Raw genomic sequence first — 25,271 nt, forward strand, 5'->3', positions numbered from 1 at the left:
GCTGGGCATTCCCGCTTACCCTGGTGATTTGGATGTTGTTCAGCTGCTGCTGCCAGTGTAGAATTGTCTCCATCCGATACACCCACATGTTAATGTTCCCGACCAGCACAGACTTGCCGACTCTCTGCACCAGTGTGCACAAGGACGTGTAGAGGGTCTGGAGCAGCTCCCTTATTAGTCTAATGTTTTGCTGATCTTCAAGGACTTGAGTGGAGAAGGAAAAAGTAATAATAATTATGACACTAGAACACTCTATATTTCATAAGTGGGTCTTTCTTTTCTGTTCTGCTCGTGTTACCTGGGTATCCCCTCGGGAGCTATGGTTTTCTTTCTCACTGGTGTTTATTCTATACTTGGCCAAGCTTCTGCACTCGAAGTTACTAGCTAGGGTTTCTGTTATCTAGGTCCCTCTTTGTTCTCTTCTCCCTAGTTTTCCACAAAGACTCTTTCTCTTTTCATTGTTCCTCCAGCACCAATGGCTCATCTGATCTGAGGAGCGGTTTCTTTTGCCCAGCAGTGACAACCCTTTTAGGTGGTCAGTGGTAAGAGCATGGATCCGGGGGTCAGGAGCTTGGGTTCTAACTGTCTGGCTGACTCTTTGTGTGATTAGGGACAAATGACTCTTTCTCATGGGCCTCAGTTTCCCCATCTATACAATAAGTCAGTTGAGCCAGAGTTCCTTCTGGCTCAAAGAGTCCATGAATCTATTCTGCCTTGTACTCAGCTTCATTTTCTAGGAATGTGGAATCCAGAAGCTTGTCAGCCAAGGTTGCAACGTGTCCACACTGGGAAGCCTGAGGGGCTTATGGCAGGGCAAATGGATGATCGCAATAAAAGGACAGGAAGGTGACGGTCTCACCCTTTGTCGTGAGCATGAGCTGCGCTTTTATCTGAACTGGAATCGGCACCCATAAAGTGGGAGTTATTCATTCCATCCACTTACATTCCCTTAAATCTAATGACATGTCCATGCCCCTGGCAAATCCACCTGCCCCTCCCTCTGCCTATCAAACGGGGTGAGAGAGTCGGGGAGAGCTCACCTTTCAGTACCACTTTTTCCAAAATGTTCATGAAGTTCTTTTGGGCGATGCCACTCAGGGATGTGAGCTGGGACTTTGCTATCAGTTCCAACAGCTGTGGATAAAAATAGAAGTTGCCAGGCTTAGAATACAGAGATCTTTTTCCCTCTAATCTTCACTTTTGAGTCACATGACACGTAGATACAGACTGAAGGGGAGAGATAAATGGCAGGTAGGGCCACAATGCAATAAAAAGCAGACGCTCAAATTGAAAGACAAATGGGGGTAATTCAAAACCCAGGAAGCAGGCTGAATATAATTGCTTTTTTCTTTTAAATATAAAGAGTTTGTCTTCAGCCAGGGCTAATTCAAGCTAATCGTTCATCCTGCTTCAGCAGGGGAAGCTGACGTACACCAAAGGGAACAAAACCTCCTGTGACCTGCGAATGTTTGAGTCCTACATAATCACTCCCAGCGGGAATTTTTCTCCCCCCACTTGAACTTCTTCCCCACTGGCACCAACTGCTCTCAAGGCACCTAAATGGTCAGCAATGATGTGCACCTTCAAAGGAAGTGGCAATTCTTATTCACGTATCTCCTGCTCATGTAGCATTCCGTAAAAATGTCTATTAATTAGAAACTGTTGTTGCACTTAACTTTCTGTAGAAAGAGGCCAAACACAGGAAGAGAGAGAAATTCAGGGATGTAGAGTATAGATACATATTTCTACTTAGAGGCGAGGATCCTCGTCGCTCTCGGCTTTATCGTTCAGATCTCGGTTTGACTACTTATTAGCTCTGTGGTTATAGGCAACTTACTAAATTTCTGGGTGTCCCAGTTTCTTCATCTGTACTAATAATACTTAGAGCCAATGAGATTGTTGAGAGCTTTCAATGAGGGAATGCACATAAAGCCCCCAGCACAATGCCTGGCAGAAATCAGGTGGAAAATAAAGGTTGGTTGGTTTGTTGAAGGAGTATGTGCCATTCCCACCTCTCCCATAATGGCCAAACAAGAAGAAATAAAGAAAATAACTTAAGTTGGTGCATCCTTAGCCCAATCTTTCTTCCCTTCAGTAGCAAAATTATTCACAGATGTGGCAAGATTACAAAAACAAATCAAAGATTTTGTTGTTGAACAATGAACCATTGGACTGCAAGGGGGTCTTAGAGATCACATAGTGCAACCCACTTAACAGATGAGCAAAGTGAGGCTCAAGAGACTCAACTGTTATCAATTACTCCACAAACAGTGCGGGAGCTCAGCAGAGTCCTTCTTAACACACTTCATGCTTTCACAGAGTTATCAAACAAAAAGGTGGCTATCAAGTGAAAATAATTAATTTCAGCAGAACTCACCAGGCTCCCAAGTAAAACTAACTAGGCTTAGACTTAGTACCGTAAACTAGACTTGAGAACCAAGGCCATTCCTTTATGTTGAAGCTTGAGTCTCTGCTCCTGGGAAGCTGACCAAGAAAGTTTCATGTCCTGGCCAGGCCCCAGCCCAACTTTACTTCAGGTCAATAAACACGGAGGGTGACACTGTGCTGGGTGCTGGGATCAAGGCTGAAGGAACTAGCAAAGTGACATTCTAAAAACTGGGCTGCAAAGAACTAAAACTTTTGGATCAAAGCCCCAGGCAATTCAAAGAACCTCGGCTTCCAAGGCATTTGTTTAAAAATTTTGTCCCCATGGAGCCCCTTAGGAGCCTGTCAAACCAGGTACAGACTTTTAATTTCCTGAACATAATTTTACTTTAGGTTAAAAAAAAAAAAAGACACACACCAAAAACCTTTCTCTGCCTGGCTTATGTATCTCTTTCCCATGCATGGAGAGATGCTGTCATCTGACTGGGAGAAGGCAGCGAGCAAACGCTGAGGCCAGTTTGTTAAGATTAGTACTGGTGACCTGAGGTTGGATCAGGAGCTGACCAAGCGCCCACAAAGACAGGCAAGAAATCAAAACATCAGTTGAGGCCACGTCCATGGGTGGTGACCACGCTGGATGCCCTCTGCCTGTCCCTTCAGCTCTATCACCAACCAGCACGTGACAGTCAAGAGAGGAGTGAAAAATGGCACGAGGGGTCTGGCCCAACCTTTCATTTATCCCCCTGCCCAACAACAAGATTCAGAAGGCCATGCCATGGCCTATTAATACCCTGAGCCTCACATGACCAGCCCAAACCACGATGAAGAAAACAAAAAGCCTTGAGTTGCTCTCAGAAGGGCAGTCTGTGTACTGTGACTCATCATGGGGTGGGAGGTGGGTCAAGGGGGTGGGAGGAGGGCGGGCAGAGCTCTGCCTGAAACCCATCCAAACCCCAGATTCCATGTGACTACCTCTCATGAGGGCGTCAGTTTTAATCTCGTCTAAAAATGCACCAATCACAAGGGCAAGAAAACTCTCAAGGCTATGACTATGCATTTGAGGGGAAACAAAAAGTCCTTTGGTCTGACTGAGACGATCTCTGACTAAGGAGAAGAAATATAGCAGCAAAACTGTGTCAACTGACAGCAGAATGACACGTCAGCTCCCCTGGGTTTAACCCTATCTCCAGAGAAAGTGCCTCTTTGCACTGCCAGGCAGCTGTGGGGTCAGGAGAAAGAAGGCTGGAATAGGAGGAGACCTGGGTTCTCTAGCTGGGTGACCTTTACAACTGCCATTCATTTAGCAAGTATTTTCTGAGTGTCCACACTGCCCTGGCCTTGTGGTAGGTGACGCGAATGTGACGATAAAGACACACGATCCCCAGACTCATGGAGGTTACTGTCTAGTCTATGGGGTAAGTCATTTAACCTAACTCCAGTTTCTTCATTTCTAAAATGGAAATATAAGGAGACTCCCTACTTCACAGGGTCATTATGAGACTTAAATGAGATAAATATGTAAAAACTTACTGTAAATACCAAATACAAGACATTATGATTATATGGTATTATTACCTCCCTTTCCAAACCCCAATCCTTTAGTGAAGTTTAAAGCTGATATCAAGGGTTAACCTTTCTGTAAAACTTCTTCTGTCAAGGACCAGAGAGTAAATATTTTCTCTTTGTGGGTCATATGGTCTCTGTTGCAACTACTCAACCCAGCAGCTGTAGTATAAAAGCAGCTGTGGACAATATGTAAATGAACAGGTGTGGATGTGTTCCAATAAAACTTTATTTACAAAAACAGGTCAGGGGCCAGACTTGGCCCTTGGGCATAGTTTGCCAACTTCGGAGATATATATAGTAGAATTCAAGAGTGAGGGCTTTGAGGCCAAACTGCCTGCCTCAGTTTCCCCATCTGTAAAATATGCATAATAATGGTACCTACTTCAGAGCTGCTGTGAAGATTAAACGTGTTCATAAAGCACTCATAACAGTGTCTGATACTAAAAATATACTCAATAAATTATTATCATTAGTTTTTATCACAATACAGAGACTACTACTAGATAAAATTACTGCTAAGGAGGCCATAGTGAATTTGTAGGGTAATGGGTAAAATAGGTAGGTTAAAATTAGCTGGTTTAAAGACTTTTAGAATCCCTATATTTCAGTTTTATGTATTGTCAACCAAATGCTTAAATGCTTTCAAATTTTAATATTCCTTTCTGTCATTTTTATGATGTTTGTGATACATTGAATAGCTCCCGATCTGTTGATAAAAGTTAATGTTGATACATTTTATGACTTCCATAGTTGCACCTTCCGTGAAATATTTTGTTAACAATAATGGGTGTTTACGACATGACGGCAACTGTGCTAAGCATGTTACGTGTGTGATCTTGTTTATTCTTCAGTGGCAACCCAATGAGGTGGGTTCTCCGTTTAACAAAAGAGGAGACTGTGGCTCAGAGAAGTTAAGTAACTCAGCTAAAGACACAACAGCAGGAGTCAGTGGTGGAGCCAGGACTCGAGCCTAGATATGTCTAACAGAGAACATGCATTTTGATAGCTTGAGGACTTCAGTTGGTCAAGGCCAATCAAATTTGCATCTAGGGCCAAACTTTACACTAAAAATAGCAATATCATGTAGTGTTACATTCCGGGAAGTAGAGCCTGGAAATTCTATATCAATATTACATTGTGACTTGTAATCAGCTTTTAACATTAAGAGAGAAATAATACCTAGAAAGTGTTAATAACATGTTCAGGGTGAGGCAACTGCTTTGGGTAAACCATTTAGGTCTACTTTCCACATCAGCCTAACTCTACAGGCCCAGAACCAGCAGGTAGTCTTGTGTAGAAATCGTGGTACAGAGGACAGAATTTATTAATTTTACTTGTGTGTTAAGAGAGCACTGCGCCTAGGGGAGGAGGACGGTATCTAGCAAGTTATTTAGTAAGATGACTTAGCCAATTGGATTCTTTGCCCCTAGCCACAAGAGGAAAAGGAGAAAATGTCTTGTTTGGAAATGGCTATTTGTTTTGTTCTGGGCAAATTTTAGCCCAGGTGCCAGTAATTTGTGGCTTAAGGAGAGGCAGGAGGGTGAGGGGGTGGGGGAGGAGGGTTCTCGATCCTCCTGAATTCCATGGTAGCATTACCGTGGGCAGGCTGGGTATCCGGCATGACCTGCAGTGACTAGTTTTGCAGTCACAGGAATGGTCCTGGGTTACCCGAGAAAGGGATGGTGGTCACCATCTGCCGAAGCCACATCCTGCCCCTCAGCTTTGGCTCATGCTGGTTTTGGACATGATGAGTAGGAGAAAAATCTAGTTGCAAGCAGTATCGTATAGCAAATCTCAGAGCGAATATCAACCACAGTTTGAAGTGGTGTGTGGAAGATGAATGGGCAGGCGGGAGACTTCCCTCCCATCTCACTTTACCCGCAAAAAAAGCACGACTCTTCTCTTCTCTTCCCTTCAGTTCATCATAGCATTCATAACTTTTAAAAACACATCCGCTCACATCACTTCCCTGCTTGAAACCCTCAAATGGCCTCCCTTTGCACTTAGAAAAACATCCACAACTCCTTGCCATGACTGGTCCTTACTTCTTCTCCAGCCTCATTTTGTACAGTGCTTCCCCAACTCATTCTGCTCTGGCCACAAAGCACACCTTTGGTTCCCTGCACAGGCTCAGCTCATCCGCCTCTCCTGCCCTTTGCCCTTGCCACGTTTTTCACATGCTGGCTCCATCCCATCCCTCAGGTCTCAGTTCAAATGTCACCTACTCAGAGCTCAGAGAGACCTTCCCATCCATCCTAGATGAAAACCTCCCGGTCGCCGTCTTTCTCTTACTATGGTCTCATTGTTCTTCATTGTTGCATTTATACCAATCTGCAATGATCTTGTTTAGTTACTTGCTGATTGTCTAATTGGAAATGAACCTCTCAGGACAGCAGGGGTTGTTTTGTTTACCACTCTACCCCAGCCTGGCATGTGGTAGGCACTCAATATTTATCGGTTTTTTTAAATACATTTGTCTTTTAGAATCAAGCAGTGTTATAGCTGAAGGCATCTGGGAGACAGTTTACCCAAATTCCTTCTGCTACAGTTGCGGAGGCTCATGATGGACAAGTGATACAATCAAGGTCAACGGTAGATGGTCTGGACTTTTAGGTTGGTATTGATATAGAGTCTGGTCCCAGACTGATGCCCCAGGGGTAAATTACTTATAATGCAAACATATCACAAACACCTTCCAGGAGGGCAGCAGCTGAGATCCAGAGGGACACTACACAACTGGGCCTTCAGGAGCATCAACAAAACAGCAGCTGCCCTGCCTGTTAGTTTGAGACAAAACCACACTGAGGTTAATCATGAGGCAGTTGCCCAAGCATACTGTATCTTGCATAGGATGCTAACATAATTTATCCCTGACTTCCTCCATCTCCTATGACAGTGGGCTCTGCAGTTTGAATTATATGTTGGATTGGAAAACAGGCCACAGGATTACGAAAGGTAGGAATGGAGCCTCAAGAAGCTTCAAGAAGCCCCCTGCCATTTCTCACTTGCTCAAGACCCAAGCTAGGTGCCCATAAGAAGATTAGGTCTCTTGCAATAGCCTGTTGGTTACATCAGGCGGTGCCTCTCCAGCACCGAGTGCCGAGTACTTCCAAGACCCTTATTTATTCAATGGATAACACAGATTAAAAACCTGGAAAGTTTTGTCCTGACTTTGAGCTTGAACACTGACAGGTTCGAAGAGGGAAAATTAATAATCTTCAGGCATGTCAAGATTGGGTAAATATTATTTGCAAGTGAAACATCTCTCTAACTGAAGGCGTTAAAGTCCTAAGAAGGAGGGCCAAGTTTACACAAATTAATTGTATTCTCAGCCCAGAGAAACTCGCCTGTCTTCCATCCATCCCAGATATTTTTGAACTTGCAATGGTGCCCTGCTCCTTGTTGCACCAACCTGTTTGACCCAATGATCCTGCTTAAACTGGGTTCCAGCACTCCTCATCTCTACCCTATGATTCCATGAGGTTGGATGTCAATTGCCCTTGGCCCCTCACCCACCATCACTCCCCTTCACTTCCATTCTTTCCCATCTCCAGGTTTCTACTCACGCCGTTTGTCTCTGCATTGCCTTCCACCTGCCTCTCTATCTTGCCAAATCCTGGCTTCTTTCAAGGAAGGAGAATTGAGGTTCTACCTCTTCCAAGAAGCTGCCTCCAGCGCTCCTTCCTCCATCCTCCTGGACAGGACCAAACTGTTTGCCACTTCAGTAGTGGTACCTTGTCCCCCAAAGTAGCCCAGAAGCTCATGACCAGCAGGGGCTAGGTCTTACGCGATTCTCAAGTAGCTATGGCAACGCTGCGTATATGATATGGACCGGTTTAGAGATTTGCAAGCATTCACCTGAAGAATTTGTGATGTATGGGGACCCAGCAGAGGATGCTGTCAACTCCTTGCCACTGGAGAGCTCCTCCTTTGGTGGAATCGAGGGGTCTTCAGAGCCTAGCTCACAAATACTTAAAATAAACCTCTGTGTGACCCTCAACCAGAGCAACTCAGAGGACACTGTCAAATGCTCTCGGGAACATCCCTCCTCAGAGGGGACAAAAGTCTGCAGAATTGGCACTGAAAACTCAGCTCACCTGTCCACTTTAGCATATCCCCCTGCATAATAAGCACCTGACTTAGTCTAGGTAGAATTTTAGTATAAAATATATTTCTGGGCCCACAGTGGGATATGTTTAGATTCCGAGTCCTCAAGAAAAAATTTATACAAAATGGGCACACCTTTGATCCCATAGTCTCCAAAGTGGGATGGGAAAGAAAATCAGGTAGAAAAGTCATAAAACATCAATTTCTATATTTTGTTTCATCTTTAAATTCTATTTTTGTGTATTCCTAACGCCTAAAGATGATGATAGTAACAGCAACCAATGATACCCACTGAGGGCTCACCAAGTACCAGGCACTGTTTGAAAGCATTTCATCTGTTTAAATTCAGTTTAATTCTCTCAGCAACACCATGGGGTAGACACCATTATTAGTACTTTTTATAGGTATATGATTTACAAATGAATTTATGAATATACATGAATCAAAAGGATAGGCTTATTTATTTACTGTTAGGAGTTCAAGGTCAAAACCACCACTGTTCCGGTACCTCAGCCATCCCTGTTTCTTCAGGCGCCCCCACTTCTGTGGGAACCCTCCTACTTCTGCAAGCACCTCATTACTTCTGTGGTTATGCTGGCAGCTCCTCACTTCTGCGTGTGCTTCCCCACTTCTGTGGTCACACCCTCACTCTGTGAGTCTCCCCCACCTCTGTGGGCACCCACAGCAGGCAGCATCTGCTTGTCTGAACGCTTATTGTGACTGAGCAGACAGGAAGTCCAAGAGACGCAGACTTTCTCCTGTAAAACCTCTAGCAGCCTAATCAGCATTTGCTGAAGGACCCACCCTGTGCCCTGGCTGTTAATGTCCTGCAGTGGATTCTCACAATTCCCAACCATTTCTGCAGGTCATATTCAAATGGGATCTCTGCTCTTTTGACTGTTGCTGTTGGGGTGGCTGGCCTCCTTCCCTCCATCCCAGCTTCTCAGTCCCAATGGAAAAAGATCCCACCAGTCTGAAGACCCAGGTGGCAGAGGCCGCCCTCCATCAGAGGAAGGCCACAGCGTGTGCGCAGTGCCAAACTAATCCAAGGTCACTGCGGCAGAGGGACCCGGTGAGGAGGCCAGGCTGCTTATACACATCATGACCCACGAGGGGCTTGGCAACAGCACGCCCTTAATTTAAGGCATTGGGTTTGAATTTGAGTCACGGTGCCATGTTTCAGCCTGTCGTTTGCCAAACCGCCAGTCAACTTAAACTAAAACATGTTTTTGGAAAAGACTTTTGGGGGCGGCAGGAATGCATAACTTGCTGGAAACACTCAAATGGACTTAGGGTGGTGATGCAGAAGAAAATAACAATGTGCATTCATTTAGGTTGTGATGTTCTTCTTTCCTGCACTGAGAGTTGGGTTATGAGCTTTCATTCGTCCTTCCTGAACCACTAGCACATAACGGCTCAGTTCATTCCAGTCAGGACACTGGTACTCAAGGTTCCCCAGCACCTTCCTGGTCTGAAGATGGCACCTACAGTTACCAAGTATTTGGCCACATTCTCATCCCATGGAGAGAGCTGGGAGGACCAGATCAAAGGTCATCTTGGCATTAAAGCTCTCTTCTGTGCACGTGCCTCAGTGTGTCTTGTTCAAGAACTCAGTATGCAAAATACAACATCTGGGCTCCCATGTAGTCTCTGAGATAGTTCGCAAACCTGAAAACACACTAGGATCACCTGGTGGATAAATTTAAGTAGCAATATCTGGGCACCACCTTCAGCTAATTAAATCAGATGCTCTAGAGGTGGCCTTCTGTAGAAGAACACGCTTTGCAGGTGATTCTAACGTGCAGCCAGGGTGGAGAACCCCTGGGCCACAGCAGGCTCGACTCAGAGCGCTGTGAGTCGGTGTGTGGTCTCTGAAGCCCTCTCCTGGTTTTCTGGACACCCACTTTCTCCATCGGCCTCTCTGTGCCCTGGGTGAGTTAGTCAGCCCTCACCTCCTTGTGGTTACCAAGTTCCAGCCCCATCACCGGCTCAGCCTCTGGAGTCCTTGCCAGCTCCCCAAGGGAATTTCCAAAACGTGCTGGTCTTCAGGCATGGTGTAAACCAATTTTTTTAATGGCCTTTCAGAAATGGGTAAGTTTCTGCTTCTAAAGATCTTAAATCATTTTTTTTTTTTTGAGGAAGATTAGCCCTGAGCTAACATCCACTGCCAATCCTCCTTTTTTTGCTGAGGAAGATTGGCGCTGAGCTAACAACCGCTGCCAATCCTCCTCTTTTTGCTGAGGAAGATTGGCCCTAACATCAGTGCCCATCTTCCTCTCTTTTGTATGTGGGATGCCACAGCATGGCTTGATGAGCAGTGTGTAGGTCTGCACTGGCATCTGAACTGGCGAACCTGGGACCGCTGAAGCGGAGTGCACGAACTTAATGCTGCACCACCGGGCCAGCCCCTTAAAACCCAGTTACAATTGTATTGAAGCCATTGGGGGTGTGTAGAGAAGTGGGTAGAGGCAATGAGTATAACCTGAAACCAATTAAAATAAGGTACAAATCCTATATAAAAACCTCTCCAGAATTTGAATCAAAATTTGATTCCAAAATTCCACAGAATTTTCCGAAACTTCCACAAAATTTTTGTACTGATTGATAAAAAATTTTGAGATAGCAGTGTTGGCCATCTCTTTTATTCCCTCTGCAGGTCTCTTTTTCTAAAGATGACAGCCAGCATGAAGACAACACAGTTTTTAAAAACCTACGTTGGCTTTAAAGAGATTAAAAAATGTTTTTTAAAGTCCTCTGAAGTTGGTTCAGTTTCTTACTGGAACTAAGGAATCATTGTAATATTAAGAAACCATTGAGGGCCTGGCCTGGTGGCTCAGTGGTTAAGTGTGCATGCTCCTCTTTGGCGGCCTGGGGTTCGCCAGTTCGGATCCCGGGTGCGGACATGGCACTGCTTGGCACACCATGCTGTGGTAGGTGTCCCACATAGAAAGTAGAGGAAGATGGGCACGGATGTTAGCTCAGGGCCAGTCTTCCTCGGCAAAAAGAGGAGGATTGGCAGTGGATGTTAGCTCAGGGCTAATCTTCCTCAAAAAAAAAAAAAAGGAAAGAAAAAAAAAGAAACCATTGGGTCGCAGTAGTAGGATGGGGCTAACATATTGGCAAGCTACTCTGCAGAGTTGCTTTAAGGATAAGAAGACTATATGAGACGTGGATTGAGTTCCTCAGAAGAAAACCCTCAAAACGCGGTGCCTATCATTAAAATGTTTTAAGCTCTTTATAAAAATAACATATTATTTCTCAAATTACAGTGGACTCTAACAGTGAAGGGGAAAAAAAGATTGTTCTTTCCAAAACAGAAATATTTTTCCACTATTTCTGAACCTAACAACTTTAAAGCATTCAGTAGTTTCTCTAACTTAAAGATTCTTTCAGAGAAAGTGCTTGTGATCCATTTTAGAACGAGCTACTGTCCGTCACAAGTGCTCTGGGCTGAGTCTGAATCAGGTGCAGGATTCCTCAGATTGTTATTTTTTTAAAGTCGAAAAACATTTTTTATCAACTCAATTGAAAAGACAATTTAGAAAGAATCAACCATAATTTTGGTAAGGAGGTAATAATGAATATTAGTAGCCGACTTTGAATAATACCTTCTGGTCTGCAGAGTATTTCCATACGTAACACATTCGTGAGTTTCGCAGCTACCCTGTGAAGTGGAGGTTGTTCTAAGCTCTTCTGGCTGAAGAGGTAACCGAGTAGCAGGCTGAAACGGTGTGAGAGTGGAGCCGGGATCTGACCTCAGGCTATTTTCCTTTCAGTCCTCTGCTTACATAGAACTTACTGTAGCAGTTGGGAGTGTGGACTCCGAGACTGCCCAGGTCTCACATCCTGATTTCCTTGCTTCTGTAGCTTTGTGACCTTGGATGCGTCCTTTTACCTTGCTGTACTTTCATTTGTTTAAACAGAGATAATAAAAGTACCTACACTTCAGAGGGCTGTTGAAAGGATAAAAGGTGACAATGCATACAATTGCATGAAACAGATTTTCGCTATTATGATCCTTGTTCCTGTGCTTTAATTTATTTCTTGTGAAAGGAAAAACGGGTAAGGAAGTAGAACCATCAAAAAACGGACCATTTTGCTGATCACTTTGGAATCAAGACATCAGATCTGGGTGTCTTCCTTTAACACCTAGAAGATGGAAACTATTCATATTCTTAGCAACAAAGTTTCCAGATCTCCCTGGGCCTGTCTCCAACCAGCTAGGATTGGGTTGCAGGCCACAGTGACCTCCCAGAAGAGGCCGAGTCACACTGGGTGACATTTCATCAAGAAGCTCTCTTATTTTCCTCCCTTTTGGGATGAGGGTTCAGGAGGAGTGGACAGCTCTGCTCACGTGGTCATGAGCTCAGCTCAGAGCTTCTAACCTACCAGGAGGCCTGGGTTTTCATCAGGTCACTTGGGATGGCAGCCCTGCATCTGCCCAGATGACAGGTGAACAATCCAGGCCTCAAGGGGGCTTGAATGTCATCGCTCTGGCTGAGCCTTTGCGATCATCTGACTCAATGACACGGCACGGAGAAGCACAACCACCCAGGAAGAAGAAAATAAAAACCCAACCAGCCCACACCCACAGGAGGTAAATTCCCTCTACTTCTGATCCTAAGACCAAGCAGCTGCTACTTCCCAGGCTGAACCGGTGACAAAAAGCACAAGGGAGCTCAGGGGGAAAAAGAACAACAACAAACCAATTAAAAAGAATCACTGACTTACAGGTCATGGTTTGACTTACTTGCTTTACTACCTTCATCATTAATATTTTGCCAAGGCTCATTAAAAAAAATTTTTTCCCCCAACATCGGGTTTAAAATGGAAAACAACTAACCCACACAGGTGGTTTCAAGCTTTAGGTGAACTCGGGACTGAATATTGGTATCACGTGGGGGTGGGGGTGGAAGGGAGTCACGGGAAAGGAGCCCCGAGGAGCTTCGAACTCATCCAGTTTTGTGGCCTAAACCAAGAATGCCTTGGGGTCACCTAGAGTCAATGAAAGCAGGACAAGGAGGAGGACAGTGAGGACAATCAGAGGTGCAGAAGGCTTTGCAACAAGCCAAGGTGCTTTGCAGCTTGCTTGCTGTGGGATTTTCTCTTGCTCATGTACTTCCAGAGCCCGCGCGGCCTGCAGTCTGTTCCCCTTTATGCACAGGGGCTGGGAGTGGCTCACTGAGGTCCCACAGCAGCCTCAAGGACATCCTGACAGGATAACACAGGAGAATGTGAAGGACGTCAGGGGAGGTGGGTTTGAGGAGTCCATTTTCTGCTTTCCTCAAAAGTTTTTTTTTTTTTTTTTTTTGAGGGAAACTACTTCAAGACAACCCCAAAAGACAATTCAACTTGAGAGTCTGGATAAGCTACAGACTTACCCGTACGACGTAGTTAAATCTTCTGGAATCCAGAATGGCAGTGGAGAAGTCCAGCCTGTTGAAAGCTTCTCCCAGAGTGCAATATCCATGGCGCTGAACATGAACACAGGGGGTGCAGAGGTCACTCTCCAGAACAATCCGCCTGGACTCTCCCGACAAGCCTGATGCCTGTCAAGCATGACCTATAGGTATTGCTTCTTTCCTGTGTCATAAGCTCTTTCTGGGAACCCCCTGGTGAGCCACAAAGATGGGTAGTGCGGCTGGCAGCAGCTTTAGTCAGTGACTCACCGTTTCTGGGACTTGTACCATGTGGGCCCTCTTCTCTGCACCCACTAGCATGGGAAAATCACAAGTAGCTGCTTATCGAGGAGAGGTTGGGAGCTGGCTATATGATGTGAGAGACGATGACAGCTGGCACTCCTGGGAGGAGAATTAGACCTACTGTGTCAACTGTCTGCCACTGTCCTTCGCATCTCTAGTGCTTTTCTCACTGTGATCGTCAGAAGCGTTTTTAAGGCTTCATGAGGAAGAAGAGAAGTTTTGATCTTTAACCTATGACACACAAGGAACTGGAGCAGAGGGCCCTGACTCATCGTCCCAGCTCTGCTCCGAGTGTCCGGGTGGTCTCGGGTGTATCACCGACCCTCTCAGGGCCTCAAATCACAGAGGGAACTAGATGTTCACCAAGGTCCCTGGCAGCAATTGAAATTCTATCATTTTATCCTACTGCCTGGCATCCTAGCTATCTGAGCAAATGCTTGTGCAGAGAGAAAATACACATAAAAAGGTTTTATAACGTGCCACGCAGATGTAGTTATTACAATGTCTTGTCCATTCTACATCAAGCTCAGTGCCTTGCACTGAGTGGGCATGAAAACTTCTGCTGTATTACTAACTAGCCCTTCCAGGGCTAAAACTTAACTGAGTTGAGGTCTGGAGAGATCTTAGAATAAGAGGGAGGCACTGTCCTGAGGGAAAGGCCAGGGCTTTATAATGATACATTTGAGATGCGTGTATGAATCTTTCTGAAGCACTTTTGCATACATTTTCTCCCTGAATGATTCGGGAGTCCACCTAGTGACTTTTGCTTCTCTCTCTCTCCGTAGCCCCAAACTCTTGATGGCTGGCTAAGTCATGGGCTGCTGGCCACCACCACCGCGCCCAAGAAGACGGTCATGATTTGAAGTTACACTGTTGCCCAATTTCCCCCCTCCCCTGTCAGAGGAGGCATTAAGCTAAGCAGACTCTTTAGCAAACAGATGGAGGCCTCACCTCTTTAGTACTTCCTTTGTGAACATAGATCCATTTTTCTTGGTGGAAATCTAGAGACCAAAACCAGAAAAACACAGCTTTAAAAGTTGTAGCATCCCAAGATTTTAAACTTGTTTCTTTTTCATCTCTTCCAAAGTGTAAAACGTTTTGATAAAAAATGCAAAGACTTTATTGACAGTCTAAGAGGATGCAAGTGCCTGATTTCTGCTGCGTATAAATACTGGAGTTATAATTTACTTTGCCTGAAGCACTCCAAATCTTTGATAGATTTAGAACACCAAAGCTTTAAAATGAAAAAAAAATCAAATACTTGAAGCACAAGTTTGTTTTAAATGCCAACGCTACAACTTATACAAGGCCATAAAAAGTAGAAATAAAACAGATAACATGAGAAAACCATGTAGTAAGATGGATTAAACTAAAAATCTGTAATCCTTGCTTACTCATAGAACTTTATACCCTTACGTACAGCATCTAGAAATGTTAATAGTATTTATACAAGGAAAGAAGGAGAGAAAAATCTATTTTCAAAGCTTCAAAACAGTTCAAAATAAAAGCACACACAGGAACTGATTCAGCTGACCATATCACCGTATAATAACTAAATTAACTATGTCAAATCTAAGTGACAAGCAGGGGAAAAAAAACACTTATAAACAAGGCTATAAAGAACACATTAATCTCGCTCGTAAAATGCACAGCCAGGTTTCTGGGTACAAAGAGCCCAGGAACCTCTGTCAATGACACAGTAAACATTCAAGCCGATGACTAACATTCGAGGTGTGATTTTTTATTATTTTTTTTCAAAGAACCAATCATAACGATCATCAAACAGCTTTCTTCTTAAATTTAAAACAAACGGCTTACACTGAGTTTTGGTTTTGCTATTCAGCATGTCCTTCTTTCTCTTCTTGGCTGCAACATCATAGTTCAGGCTGTTGAAAAGGTTCTCCTTATTGTATACTTCCTTGCTGCAGTAACTAGGGAGCACAGAAGACAAGAGGGATGAGCTGTAACAGCTATACTTTAGGATGAGCTGTTTCTATAAATAACTTACTGGGTTATAAAACACAAACCTACACGTTCCTCAAACAAAACAATAAAATAATCACTCAAAAGGAGCCTATACAGGCACAGACTTCCTTCTTGTAGGATGGAGCATTGTCACATCTCTGTGGAAGGCAGGGATGGGGGCTTCTCCTTTTGAATTCCCCAACAGTGCCTGTCACTGTATTGCACACACAGCCCTGCACTCTTTTAAGAGTGATGCAGGGTACCACAATATTACTTTAAGCAAAAATGGTGACTGCAGGGGGAGGGAGAGGACAATTACTGTATCCGTGTAATACACAAGGCCTCCATTTTGCAAAAGCATCCACCCCAAGCTGCTTTTAAATAAACAGCTTTATGGACACATAATTCACATACCATATGATTCACCGAATTTAAGTGTACCCAAGCTTCTTTTAACTAGCATGCTCCTATCGTGTCTTTAAAACGTTTACAGAAATCTGACTTACAGACTCCATTTCTAGGAGATGGTTAGTGTATAGTGCTCGATGTTTAGATTTTGTGTAATTCTTGGACTAACACCAGGCATCATGCTGCGAGGTGAAGACCTTGGGTCCGAAATGAAACAAGCTGAATTCACAATTCATCAATTTACAAGGGCTGATAAGACAGAGCTGCCCCATCCATAGGTCACTGAAGGACTCGCAGGTTCACCCTGGGTCAGGTGCTTATTTCCTTCAGTAGGCTCAGCTGTCATTTGGGGGCTGACCGAGTTCTGTTCTATTATACAGTGTAACTTCAGAGTAAGTCTCTGAAGAGTTTCTACAGAAGGGATGCAGGAAAAATACTGAGGTATAATGAGAACATAGGTTCCCTGCCCTGCCCACCTCCCCCCCACCCCCCCCCACCCCCGCATCCCCATGGGGTATGTATGCACAAGGCAGGATTTATAATGCCAACTAGTAAAACATAAATTAGGGGACTTTTTCTTATACCACCAATATATTAGAGTCTTTTCATTTTCTGAGTTCCTCTGAATTTAAAATGTGATTCCATTTACATCTTTTTTGGACATACATCTGTTGGGTAAAATGAGGTATGCCTGCACTTCTCCATTCCATGGACACGATGTAAATGGTAAAAGAGAAAAGGGTCTGAAATAATTTCCAGTACCCCATGGCAACAATAGCCTCTAAAGTAGCACTTCAATAAGGACAATAAGCATCTTGCTAAATTGCTGACACATGACATCACCAACAGTCTACTCAGTGTTTCTGGACCCATTGGAATAAGCTTGATGGATAATCAATCATTTGTTACTCTTCCCTTGCAAGGCCCTGCTTAATACCATTTATCGAGTTTCCTAATATCTTTAGCTTTCTCCTTTTCTTTCAGGAAAACAGGATATTTTTAGGTTTCAGAGAGATTACTGCAGAAATGTCCTCTCCTGGAGGTACTTTCTTAATCAAGTCAAAGGTGAATGTTTGGGGCCAGGTTTATGTCATGCATGAGTCTGTGTTTGTCTGCTTGCACGACAATAGAGGTATAACGCCACCACCCAGTCAGTTATCTGCTCCAAAGTCAGCAGGAAATGAGGGGCAGAGCCACAGGAGAGCAGAACGCCGAGTCCTTAAAGCTAATTTAAGAAACTGAAAAGTTGAGGAGAAAGAAAAAGATGGAAGGTCACTTGAGTGGTCCACAATGTACCAAAGCCGAGAACAGCTTTAGAAAGCAAAGTGAGGACATTTTGTGAGTAAAAATACCACACGAAGGCTTATTTTTAAAGAAAACACACACAGGCACCATCAACAAAAACCTACAGCCTAAATTCCACACATGAGGAACCATAAAATGAAGCTGTCTTATTCTCAATCACACATTTAAGGTTTTAGCAGAAAATTGTCAGCGCCTGGGCCATACATTCTGACCATTTCTTAGAAACTTTAAATATTTATATTTCACCTTATTCTTTTCTAATTGAAAACATGCCTCAAAGGAATTTGAGCACTTGCTTTCTTCACAGAAAGGACAATAACGTGCTTTAAGCCCAAATGACTCATTTCCAAAGCTAGTTTAAGAAGAATTTGACATAATTGATGATGCTCTCCCACTGTAGAATGTAGAAAAGCTTTAACCAAAGAGAAACCCTGCACTTTTCACTTGGTTATTAGGTTTTGGACTCTAGAAATAGGGCATGGAAGGAAAGGCTATGGGGTTTATTTGTGTTGCCTCCGTATATGTTTTTTCTTAAGCAATAGTACCTTCACTTACAGGCTATTTTGAGAGTTCAATTATGTCCATTTCAAGGAAATGGAAAGCCAATGGAAAATTACAACTGAAATTTTTAACAAGAGAAGCCACCCTCATTTCGGAATCGTGACATCTAATTTTTTTTTTAAGCGATACCATTTAAAGAGGCTGCTTTCTTCATTAAATTCAGTAGTAGCCAGTAAATTCCTATTTTGTAGTCAGTTCTTACTAATCTTGATTTTTTTTTTTTTTGAGGAAGATTAGCCCTGAGCTAACATCTACCACCAATCCTCCTCTTTTTTGCTGAGGAAGACTGGCCCTGTGCTAACATCCGTGCCCATCTTCTTCTACTTTATATGTGGTATGCCTGCCACAGCATGGCTTGACAAGCCATACATAGGTCTGTACCCGGGATCCAAATTGGTGAATCCTGGTCCACCAAAGAGGAACGTGTGAACTTAACCACTGTGCCACTGGGCTGGCCCCTTACTAATCTTGATTTTTATAGGCACAGGCCTAGAATAAGAAAAAGACCTCTCCCAGCCCTGTACATATGATCATCACACACACACCAAGATACTTAAAGACAACTTTAGAAAAGGTGGAAAGATTTCAAAATACGACCATTTTGGCAGCAGAGCTAAAGGGAGGGAAGGAAAAAAACCGTAAAGTCCTATTTCTCATTTCATTTGCAGTAACAGGCAGTTTAAGAAAGCTGTGGCCTGCCCCAAAGGGCTTAGTTGTACATTAAGGCCAACAAGATTTCTATACTAATTTGCTCCAACACATACCCATAGTGTCAAACTCACGTGGCTAGGACTGGAATTGTTCTGGTAAAACAAACAGCCTAGTGTATAAAGCTCTTAGAACAGTGCCTTGCACACAGTAAGCACTCATAAAATCTTAACTATTATTTTTATTTTCTTATGCACGACTCATCCAGGGCACCAAGGTGAACTTCCTGGTTCAGCCTTGGCTATATTGGAAAGCAACACTGGGGCCTTCAACTGCAGGACCCTAGGCTTGCAGAAGAAGGGCCGAGGCTCAGAGAGCTGAGGTCACTCATCGTAGGGTGGGCTGGGGCCAGAAGAGGGCTTGTGGGTGAGTAGGGCTGTGTGAGGTGCCTCAACCACACTTCCTCGAAGCATTCTTGGATCACCCCAATTCACATGGAGCTCTTTCCTTGAATTTTTAATCGGCCCCACCAAATTGAACACTTGCCATTCCTCTTTTCTATCTTACGTAGTTTCAACTTTCTAACAAGGGGCCCTGCTTTAAGCTTATCTGAAACCCTCCCATGATCTCAGTTTGGGACACTTAGCTGTAATGGGCTTTGTAACATTCTGCTGCTGGAAGAGGACAGGGGCCCTGAGCCACAGTGAGAATGGCCAGCAGAGTCCAGAGAAGGGGTGCTGTGTAGACAAGCCGGGGTCAACACTTGACACCACCGCCAGGTTGGGACACACCAGCTCTTGTTCAGGCAGCCCACAGAATGGTACGTGGAGTTAGAGATGCGTACCATGCCTCTCGGGCCTCTCCCTTACGTCCCGCCCCTTTTGCAAGGCCTGCCTTTTGTTTTCTCCTAACAGGAGAGACATTCAGTTTCACCTGTGTAGGCAGGCGCTCAGCCCAAACCTGACATCACAGAGAAACATCACCAGACGGAAAACAGTAGGGATATTTGAGACTATGAACTCAGGTCTCAGAAGGCTAACTGCTTTTAAAAAGTTGGCAGACTTCTCATGCTAAGTAGGGAAGGGATTGTTTACAATTGCTGGAGAAAAACAAACACTGCAAGCAAACAGCCAGCTGCTTTGCTAGGAGATGCCAAAGGATTCCCGAACGCTGACTCACCAAACAGCCACAGGTGGTCACTAGACTGATCACCGTTTGTGATAATGATGGGAGTGTGACAGCTCTAGCTCAGAAGGCATGAAATGGGGGGAAAGAAGGCTCAAGAAGGGGACCAAGGGGCAGGCAACCACCTCATCCCAACCTAGGTTCAACTTTTGCTGTAAGTTAAAACCATCTTCAGTTCTCCCGGACTGTGGAGAGAGAGGCACCACTATTTACTTCTAAAGGGGACCGATACCAGCTTATCCCCCGGAGCAGGTACACTGTGAATATTGCCTCGGACCAGAGACGCTGTATTTTGAATCCTCTACTGCTGAACCCAATGGTCTGCTTGCCACTGAGGAGCATCCCACAGTTACATCTGCGTGAGCCACTGGGACACCGCTCAGCAGACCATTGCTGCACCTCCCGAGAAAGAACCTGAACTGTTAGAAATGAAGTACCAAAACATTATATCATCATTCCTCAGGAACAAGGAGGAAGCTTCTAGTCTAGGGAGAATAATTTAGGCATAACTGGTCACTTGAGTCCCTAAAAGATGAGTCTGGTGACAGTAGTTGGTCTTTTTATTTTTCTGTAAGTAAATTACCTGATAATAAACAGGATGTCTATAGTGTTTCCCAAACTCCCCAAGGACTGCCTTCAAGTAACTTTAACATAAAGGTCAATATATTCTTCTCTCTCCTGACAGACCCCCTAGATTAAATACTTTGCTTTTTTTTTTTTTTTCCATTGGAAGACAAAAGGAGTTTGATGCTTTACAAATCACAAACAGATGGGGGGGGCCTCTGGAAGTCAAGCTGTCAAAATAACCATGTTTTCTTGATAGTTGTCTTAAAATTGAGTGCCAAGGGCTCAGCCAAACAACCACTGGTAAATCTCAGTAAGTGGGAACCTGGCCCGGTTACAAAACTCTCTATTAAAGTAAAATTAAGGGCTCGGGGCCCAGTGGTTTTAACCAAAGCCCACAGGAAAAGGCACCCAAGGGTGACCAGGCTGCACCCACTTTCGTTGCTCTCCTCACCGGGGCCAAATAGGCAGGGATCTGGAAAGTCAACTGTCGAGATCCAGGACTGACAGATTCCAGACCTCCGAACTTATTAGCTGGGGCTTCTGTGTTATTAATGAAATAGAGCACGAGGCTCAGCACACCTGTCATTTTCCACCAGGCTAACAGAGCTCAGGTGGTACCTCGAGGCCAGCGGCTCACCCCAGCCAGGTGGGCTTTCTGCAGTTGATAGGCATCACTTGAAACAGGGGTGCACTCAGTATAGAAAGACAACTGCCCCAAAGGGCCACTGAGGAAACAGGTGCAAATGCTTTCTGCTCCCGCAAAGCAGAAGGCTTGTGGATTTCATCCCCCGCCCGCCTCCCCTCCCTCCTCCGCAGCTCTGCAGCCCCTAGTCTTCACCGACGCTTCGCCAGCGCTGGTGCCCCAGCGACCATCTGGCCGCCCCTTCCTGGTTACTCATCCTCCCTGCCCACTCTGTGGTCGCCTGTGCGTGGGAAGGGTCTGGAGGTGCTCCGGTCGGGACCCGTGTCCAACCGCGTCACCCGATTTCTGCCCACAGCGCTTGGGCGCTCAGAGCCCCGCCACCCCAGCGGTGAAGGGCGCGCAGTCCACTTGCTCGCACCCCCTCACTTGCGAACCGTGCGACTCCGGTGCCCTTAAGACAGGGTCCCCTGAAATTGTATGCTTAAGTTTGAACGTTTGGGCACAAGATCTGCGTTTGTCGTCGGATTCTCAGAGAGACCCGAGGTTCTGTTAGGAGTCGTGCCCACTTGGAGACGCTGACCTTGAACAATAAGAGAAACGAAATTTCCCAGATCCCGTGCTCTGGCGACCTCTGCAGAAACCCGATCAACTTACCCCCATCCCCCTGGCCAGGGGCTGCCTCCTCACCCTGTTCCAGCCCTGCCTGCCCCCCCATGCACCCGCCCCGCGCCCCCAAACCAGCCTGAGTCTGTTTGGCGTAGCTGGAAGTTGGTGGCGGACCCCCTCACCTGCTGAGGTCGCTCACGAAGCTGCCGCTCTTCTCATCCAGGAAGCGCTTCCAGCCATCGGCCGTTTTCACCCAGCTCTGCCCGGGGGACCGCCAGTCCTGCCCGAGGAATGGCATGGCACCGCGAGCGGACGCGACCGATTGATGGACTGGACTGGCCCGGCGGCCTCGGGGACGCGCCGCCCTAGGCGGATGCTCCCGATGCTGGGGCGGGCGAGGGGGTCGGCTGCGGGTTCGGGGGTGCGGAGCGGGGTACCTGCGCTCGCAGAGGGCGCTTGGGAGGGTCGCCCGGCGCGCGAGGACGGCTGGAGCGCTGCGCCGCGGTCCGGGCTGCAGTATTTATCCCGGGCCGCTGGCCGCGGCTCTTTGTTGCCGGAAGAACCTCCTGCTCTTAGCCCGCCCCCCCGGCCGGAGGCCACGTGGCTTTGTTTATGGGCCCGGCCTGGTTTCCGAGGCGCCCGCGCTCCCGCTCCTCTGGCTGTTGCACAACCGCGCGCCGGGGGAAACCTGAAGCCGGAGCTCCCGCGGCCCCTTAGCCCGGTCCCTCTGCGTGCCCTCCCCGTCCCCGGGGCGCAGCTGCTGCCGCGGGGACAACCAGGCCCGGCGCTCGCGAAGCCGCGCCCCGTCCTCCTGCAACTCCCGGGCTGGCGAGGTGCAGGGAGGAGGAGGCCCGAGCGGCGTCTGGGTCACGGCGGGCCGGGGGTGGGGAGGAGGGACAGCCCCCCTTATCCACCATCGAGCCCCGCAGGCAGAGCAGCCCCTGGGAGTGGGAGCGGGGGCCGGGCACAGCGCGGCCCGGAGCAGGGTACCGCGCGCAGCCTCGTGACCTCTTACTGCCTACACCCCGCTGTAGGGCGGAGTTAGGGAACCCCGCGAGGCCGGGGTGGGGAGGAGGGACAGACCCCGGCCCCCTGCCCCTAAACTGTTAACGAGACCGCTGTCAGGCCTGTGTCCCTGGGAGGCGAAGGAAGAAGAAGGAGGCCGGGCGGCATCTGGTCCCCGCTGGGTGAGAGTGGAGAGCAAGGATAGCCTCCTCCCTCCCCCTCCCCAGCGCCCTAAGCGAGCAGCGCAGTGGTCCTCGGTTCTGGTCTGGCACGGCGCCGCCAGGGAGCCGTTAGGGATGTCCTAGCCCCTCTCACTGTCTCACCATCCGCACCTCGATCTGGGGTGTGGGGGGCTGGGTTTTGGTTTTGAGGAACCGCTGTACCCTTCTTCTCTTCGCGCTGTTCGGCATCCTCTGGGCTATTAAGTCAGGCTGTCAGGCCAGTTTTGTTTTAGTTTCGGTGAGCATTAAGGGAGAGAGGGCTAGAATGTCCCTCTGCCCGCCTGATGGGGACTCAAGGCGGGAGGTGAATGCCCACCGTGCGCAGACATGCCCCAGCGCCCGAGCCTGAGGCCCTCACACTTTAGTTTATTAATCTGATCCTCATAACCGCGGGCGGGCGGCCAACGGGGAGCTATCTATGGCTTTCCAGACAAGGGCATTGAGGGCCCCGGAGAAGGGTTAAGCCAGTGACTTACCCTGGGTCACAAGGCTAGTTTCTTCACAACTCTTAGTACAATCTGAAATAACCTGGTTTGCTTTTACTTTTTTTTTTTTTTGGCAACAATCTATCCCTCTCTGTAGAATTTAAACTCCATCATGAGAGCTGGTCCCTCTTGTTCCAGGGGCGTCCCAGCACCTTGCCAGGCCGGGAGGGCACCTTCAATAACTATTTGTTTTATGAAGACGTGCACCGATGTGGGAGACTGCTGGCCTCAGGGTAGCTTCTTGCCCTCATGACTTCTAGTTGTCATGATTCACAGTCTGATCCATTTGACCATTAGATTGCACAGAGCAGTTACAGCAGAGTAAAAATTCCATGCTCAAGAATTAGCCTCAAATTTGATTTGTCCATATTTCTTCCTCTGCAGCCATCAATAGCTTCCGTTCCACGGACTCTCTGGAATCTTTAAGGCTCAGAGTAGGCAGAGGGTACATGTTGGAGGAGGAAGGAGATGTTTTTAATAAATTCTGTTTTCAAGTAGCCAGAGTTTTCTGATTCAGGGTTCCCACCATAAATAATTTATTAGTGTAGGAATAGTAAAAATCACTTGTAAAAACACTACAGAAGGTCCTAAACAAATGACAAACAATATGGTCATGCTAACAGATGAGACAATATTGCGCCTGGCCTTTGTGGGAGAGAATTGATATCTGCAAGGAGCATAATTAAGAGCTGTGATTATTAAAGATGCATGCTAGTTGTGTGTCAGTAAGCTACATCTCTGTAAAACCCACAGAAGACAGAAGATTTGAGTTCTAATTCTGCTAGAGCAACGTGCCTCCTGTCCGAGCTGGGTGAATGACTTAAATTCTGGAGACTCAATTTTCTCAGCTGTCAAGCAAAAATAGAGCCTATAGTGCCTACCTTTCAGGATTGTTTAGAAAGCATGGTGAAATTATTTGTACCAGTTCTTTCCTCTGCTTCAGTAGCGTTATGCACCCACATGGCCCGTGGCCTCTTACTGTGTGCTTCCCTGATTCTTGACATTGGGCTTGGTGATGTGACTTGCTTTGGCCAATGGAATGCTAGCGGATGTGATGTGAACAGAGGAATGATGTGCTTGTCTGGTTGGGCTTCTCCTCTTGTGTTTCTACCGAGGCTGTGGCAAGAGCATACTTTGGGTAGCCACTGTTCCTCAAGGCTTAGTCCCAGGATAGGACACATGGAACAGACACCCCAGTTGCCCCCACAGATCTGTTAGCAAGAAATAAATGTTCCTTATTGAATGCCATTCAGATTATTGTGGTCTTTTATTACACAGCATTATTGTGTCAATAGCTGACTATTGCAAAGGGTTGAGTGGCTGAAAGATTGTGAAAGTTTTTTTTTTTAACTTCTAAAATTCAAGCACAAGGAGGAAATCACTTTTTTTTTTTGGTCCTTTTTGGCTAAGAACTAATCTCAGGAAGACTCAGTGTCTGTCTTTAGTCCTTTAGCTCTATCCTCCTCAAACAAAACAAAACAAAACAACTGGTGGCTGTCATCTTAACCCACGCTTCTTCTGAAATATGAGTGAGTGCTTTTGATTTCTCACACCATTAAAAATCTAATTTGACACTTCTTCAAACACATGATTTCTACTAGGAAGCCTTGTAATGCTGAGCCCCTCAAGATGAAGAATGTGCTAGGCCACATCTGGAACAGTTATCTTTGCATCAGATGTTGATGTGACTTTGCAAAGACTCTGTGATTGGAAACTTACATGATTGAGCATTCGAGAATCACGAAGGCAAAGCGTCAGTGTCACTGCTTCAAACTGAAAATATAGAGGCAGAAGGATACTTTGAGAATTTCACAAGGTATGGCCTGGGGAGGACCAGTGTAGCCTGATGGTTTGAGCAGTGCACGTAACGTGAGTACCATGACTTTGAGTTCCATTGTGTGGACACTGAGCC

The 25,271-nt window shown here is 46.1% G+C and overlaps 1 protein-coding gene across 1 annotated transcript in view; it reads right to left on the minus strand.

The window, feature by feature from the left end:
- The window catches only part of FBXO32 (F-box protein 32), a 35,299-nt gene extending 12,673 nt beyond the window's left edge, over positions 1-22,626 (minus strand). Inside the window, exons 1-6 of the mRNA XM_014867855.3 lie at positions 21,831-22,626; positions 15,579-15,691; positions 14,712-14,761; positions 13,440-13,532; positions 1,041-1,134; positions 20-204 (exon numbers count right to left, since the gene is read on the minus strand). Of these exons, the coding sequence (XP_014723341.2) occupies positions 20-204; positions 1,041-1,134; positions 13,440-13,532; positions 14,712-14,761; positions 15,579-15,691; positions 21,831-21,946 (651 nt within the window). The 5' untranslated portion in view covers positions 21,947-22,626. The remainder of the gene's footprint in view (positions 1-19; positions 205-1,040; positions 1,135-13,439; positions 13,533-14,711; positions 14,762-15,578; positions 15,692-21,830) is intronic.
- Positions 22,627-25,271: the final 2,645 nt, after the last annotated feature.

This window comes from Equus asinus, chromosome 12 (assembly GCF_041296235.1).
Source record: "Equus asinus isolate D_3611 breed Donkey chromosome 12, EquAss-T2T_v2, whole genome shotgun sequence".
Classification (NCBI taxonomy): domain Eukaryota; kingdom Metazoa; phylum Chordata; class Mammalia; order Perissodactyla; family Equidae; genus Equus; species Equus asinus.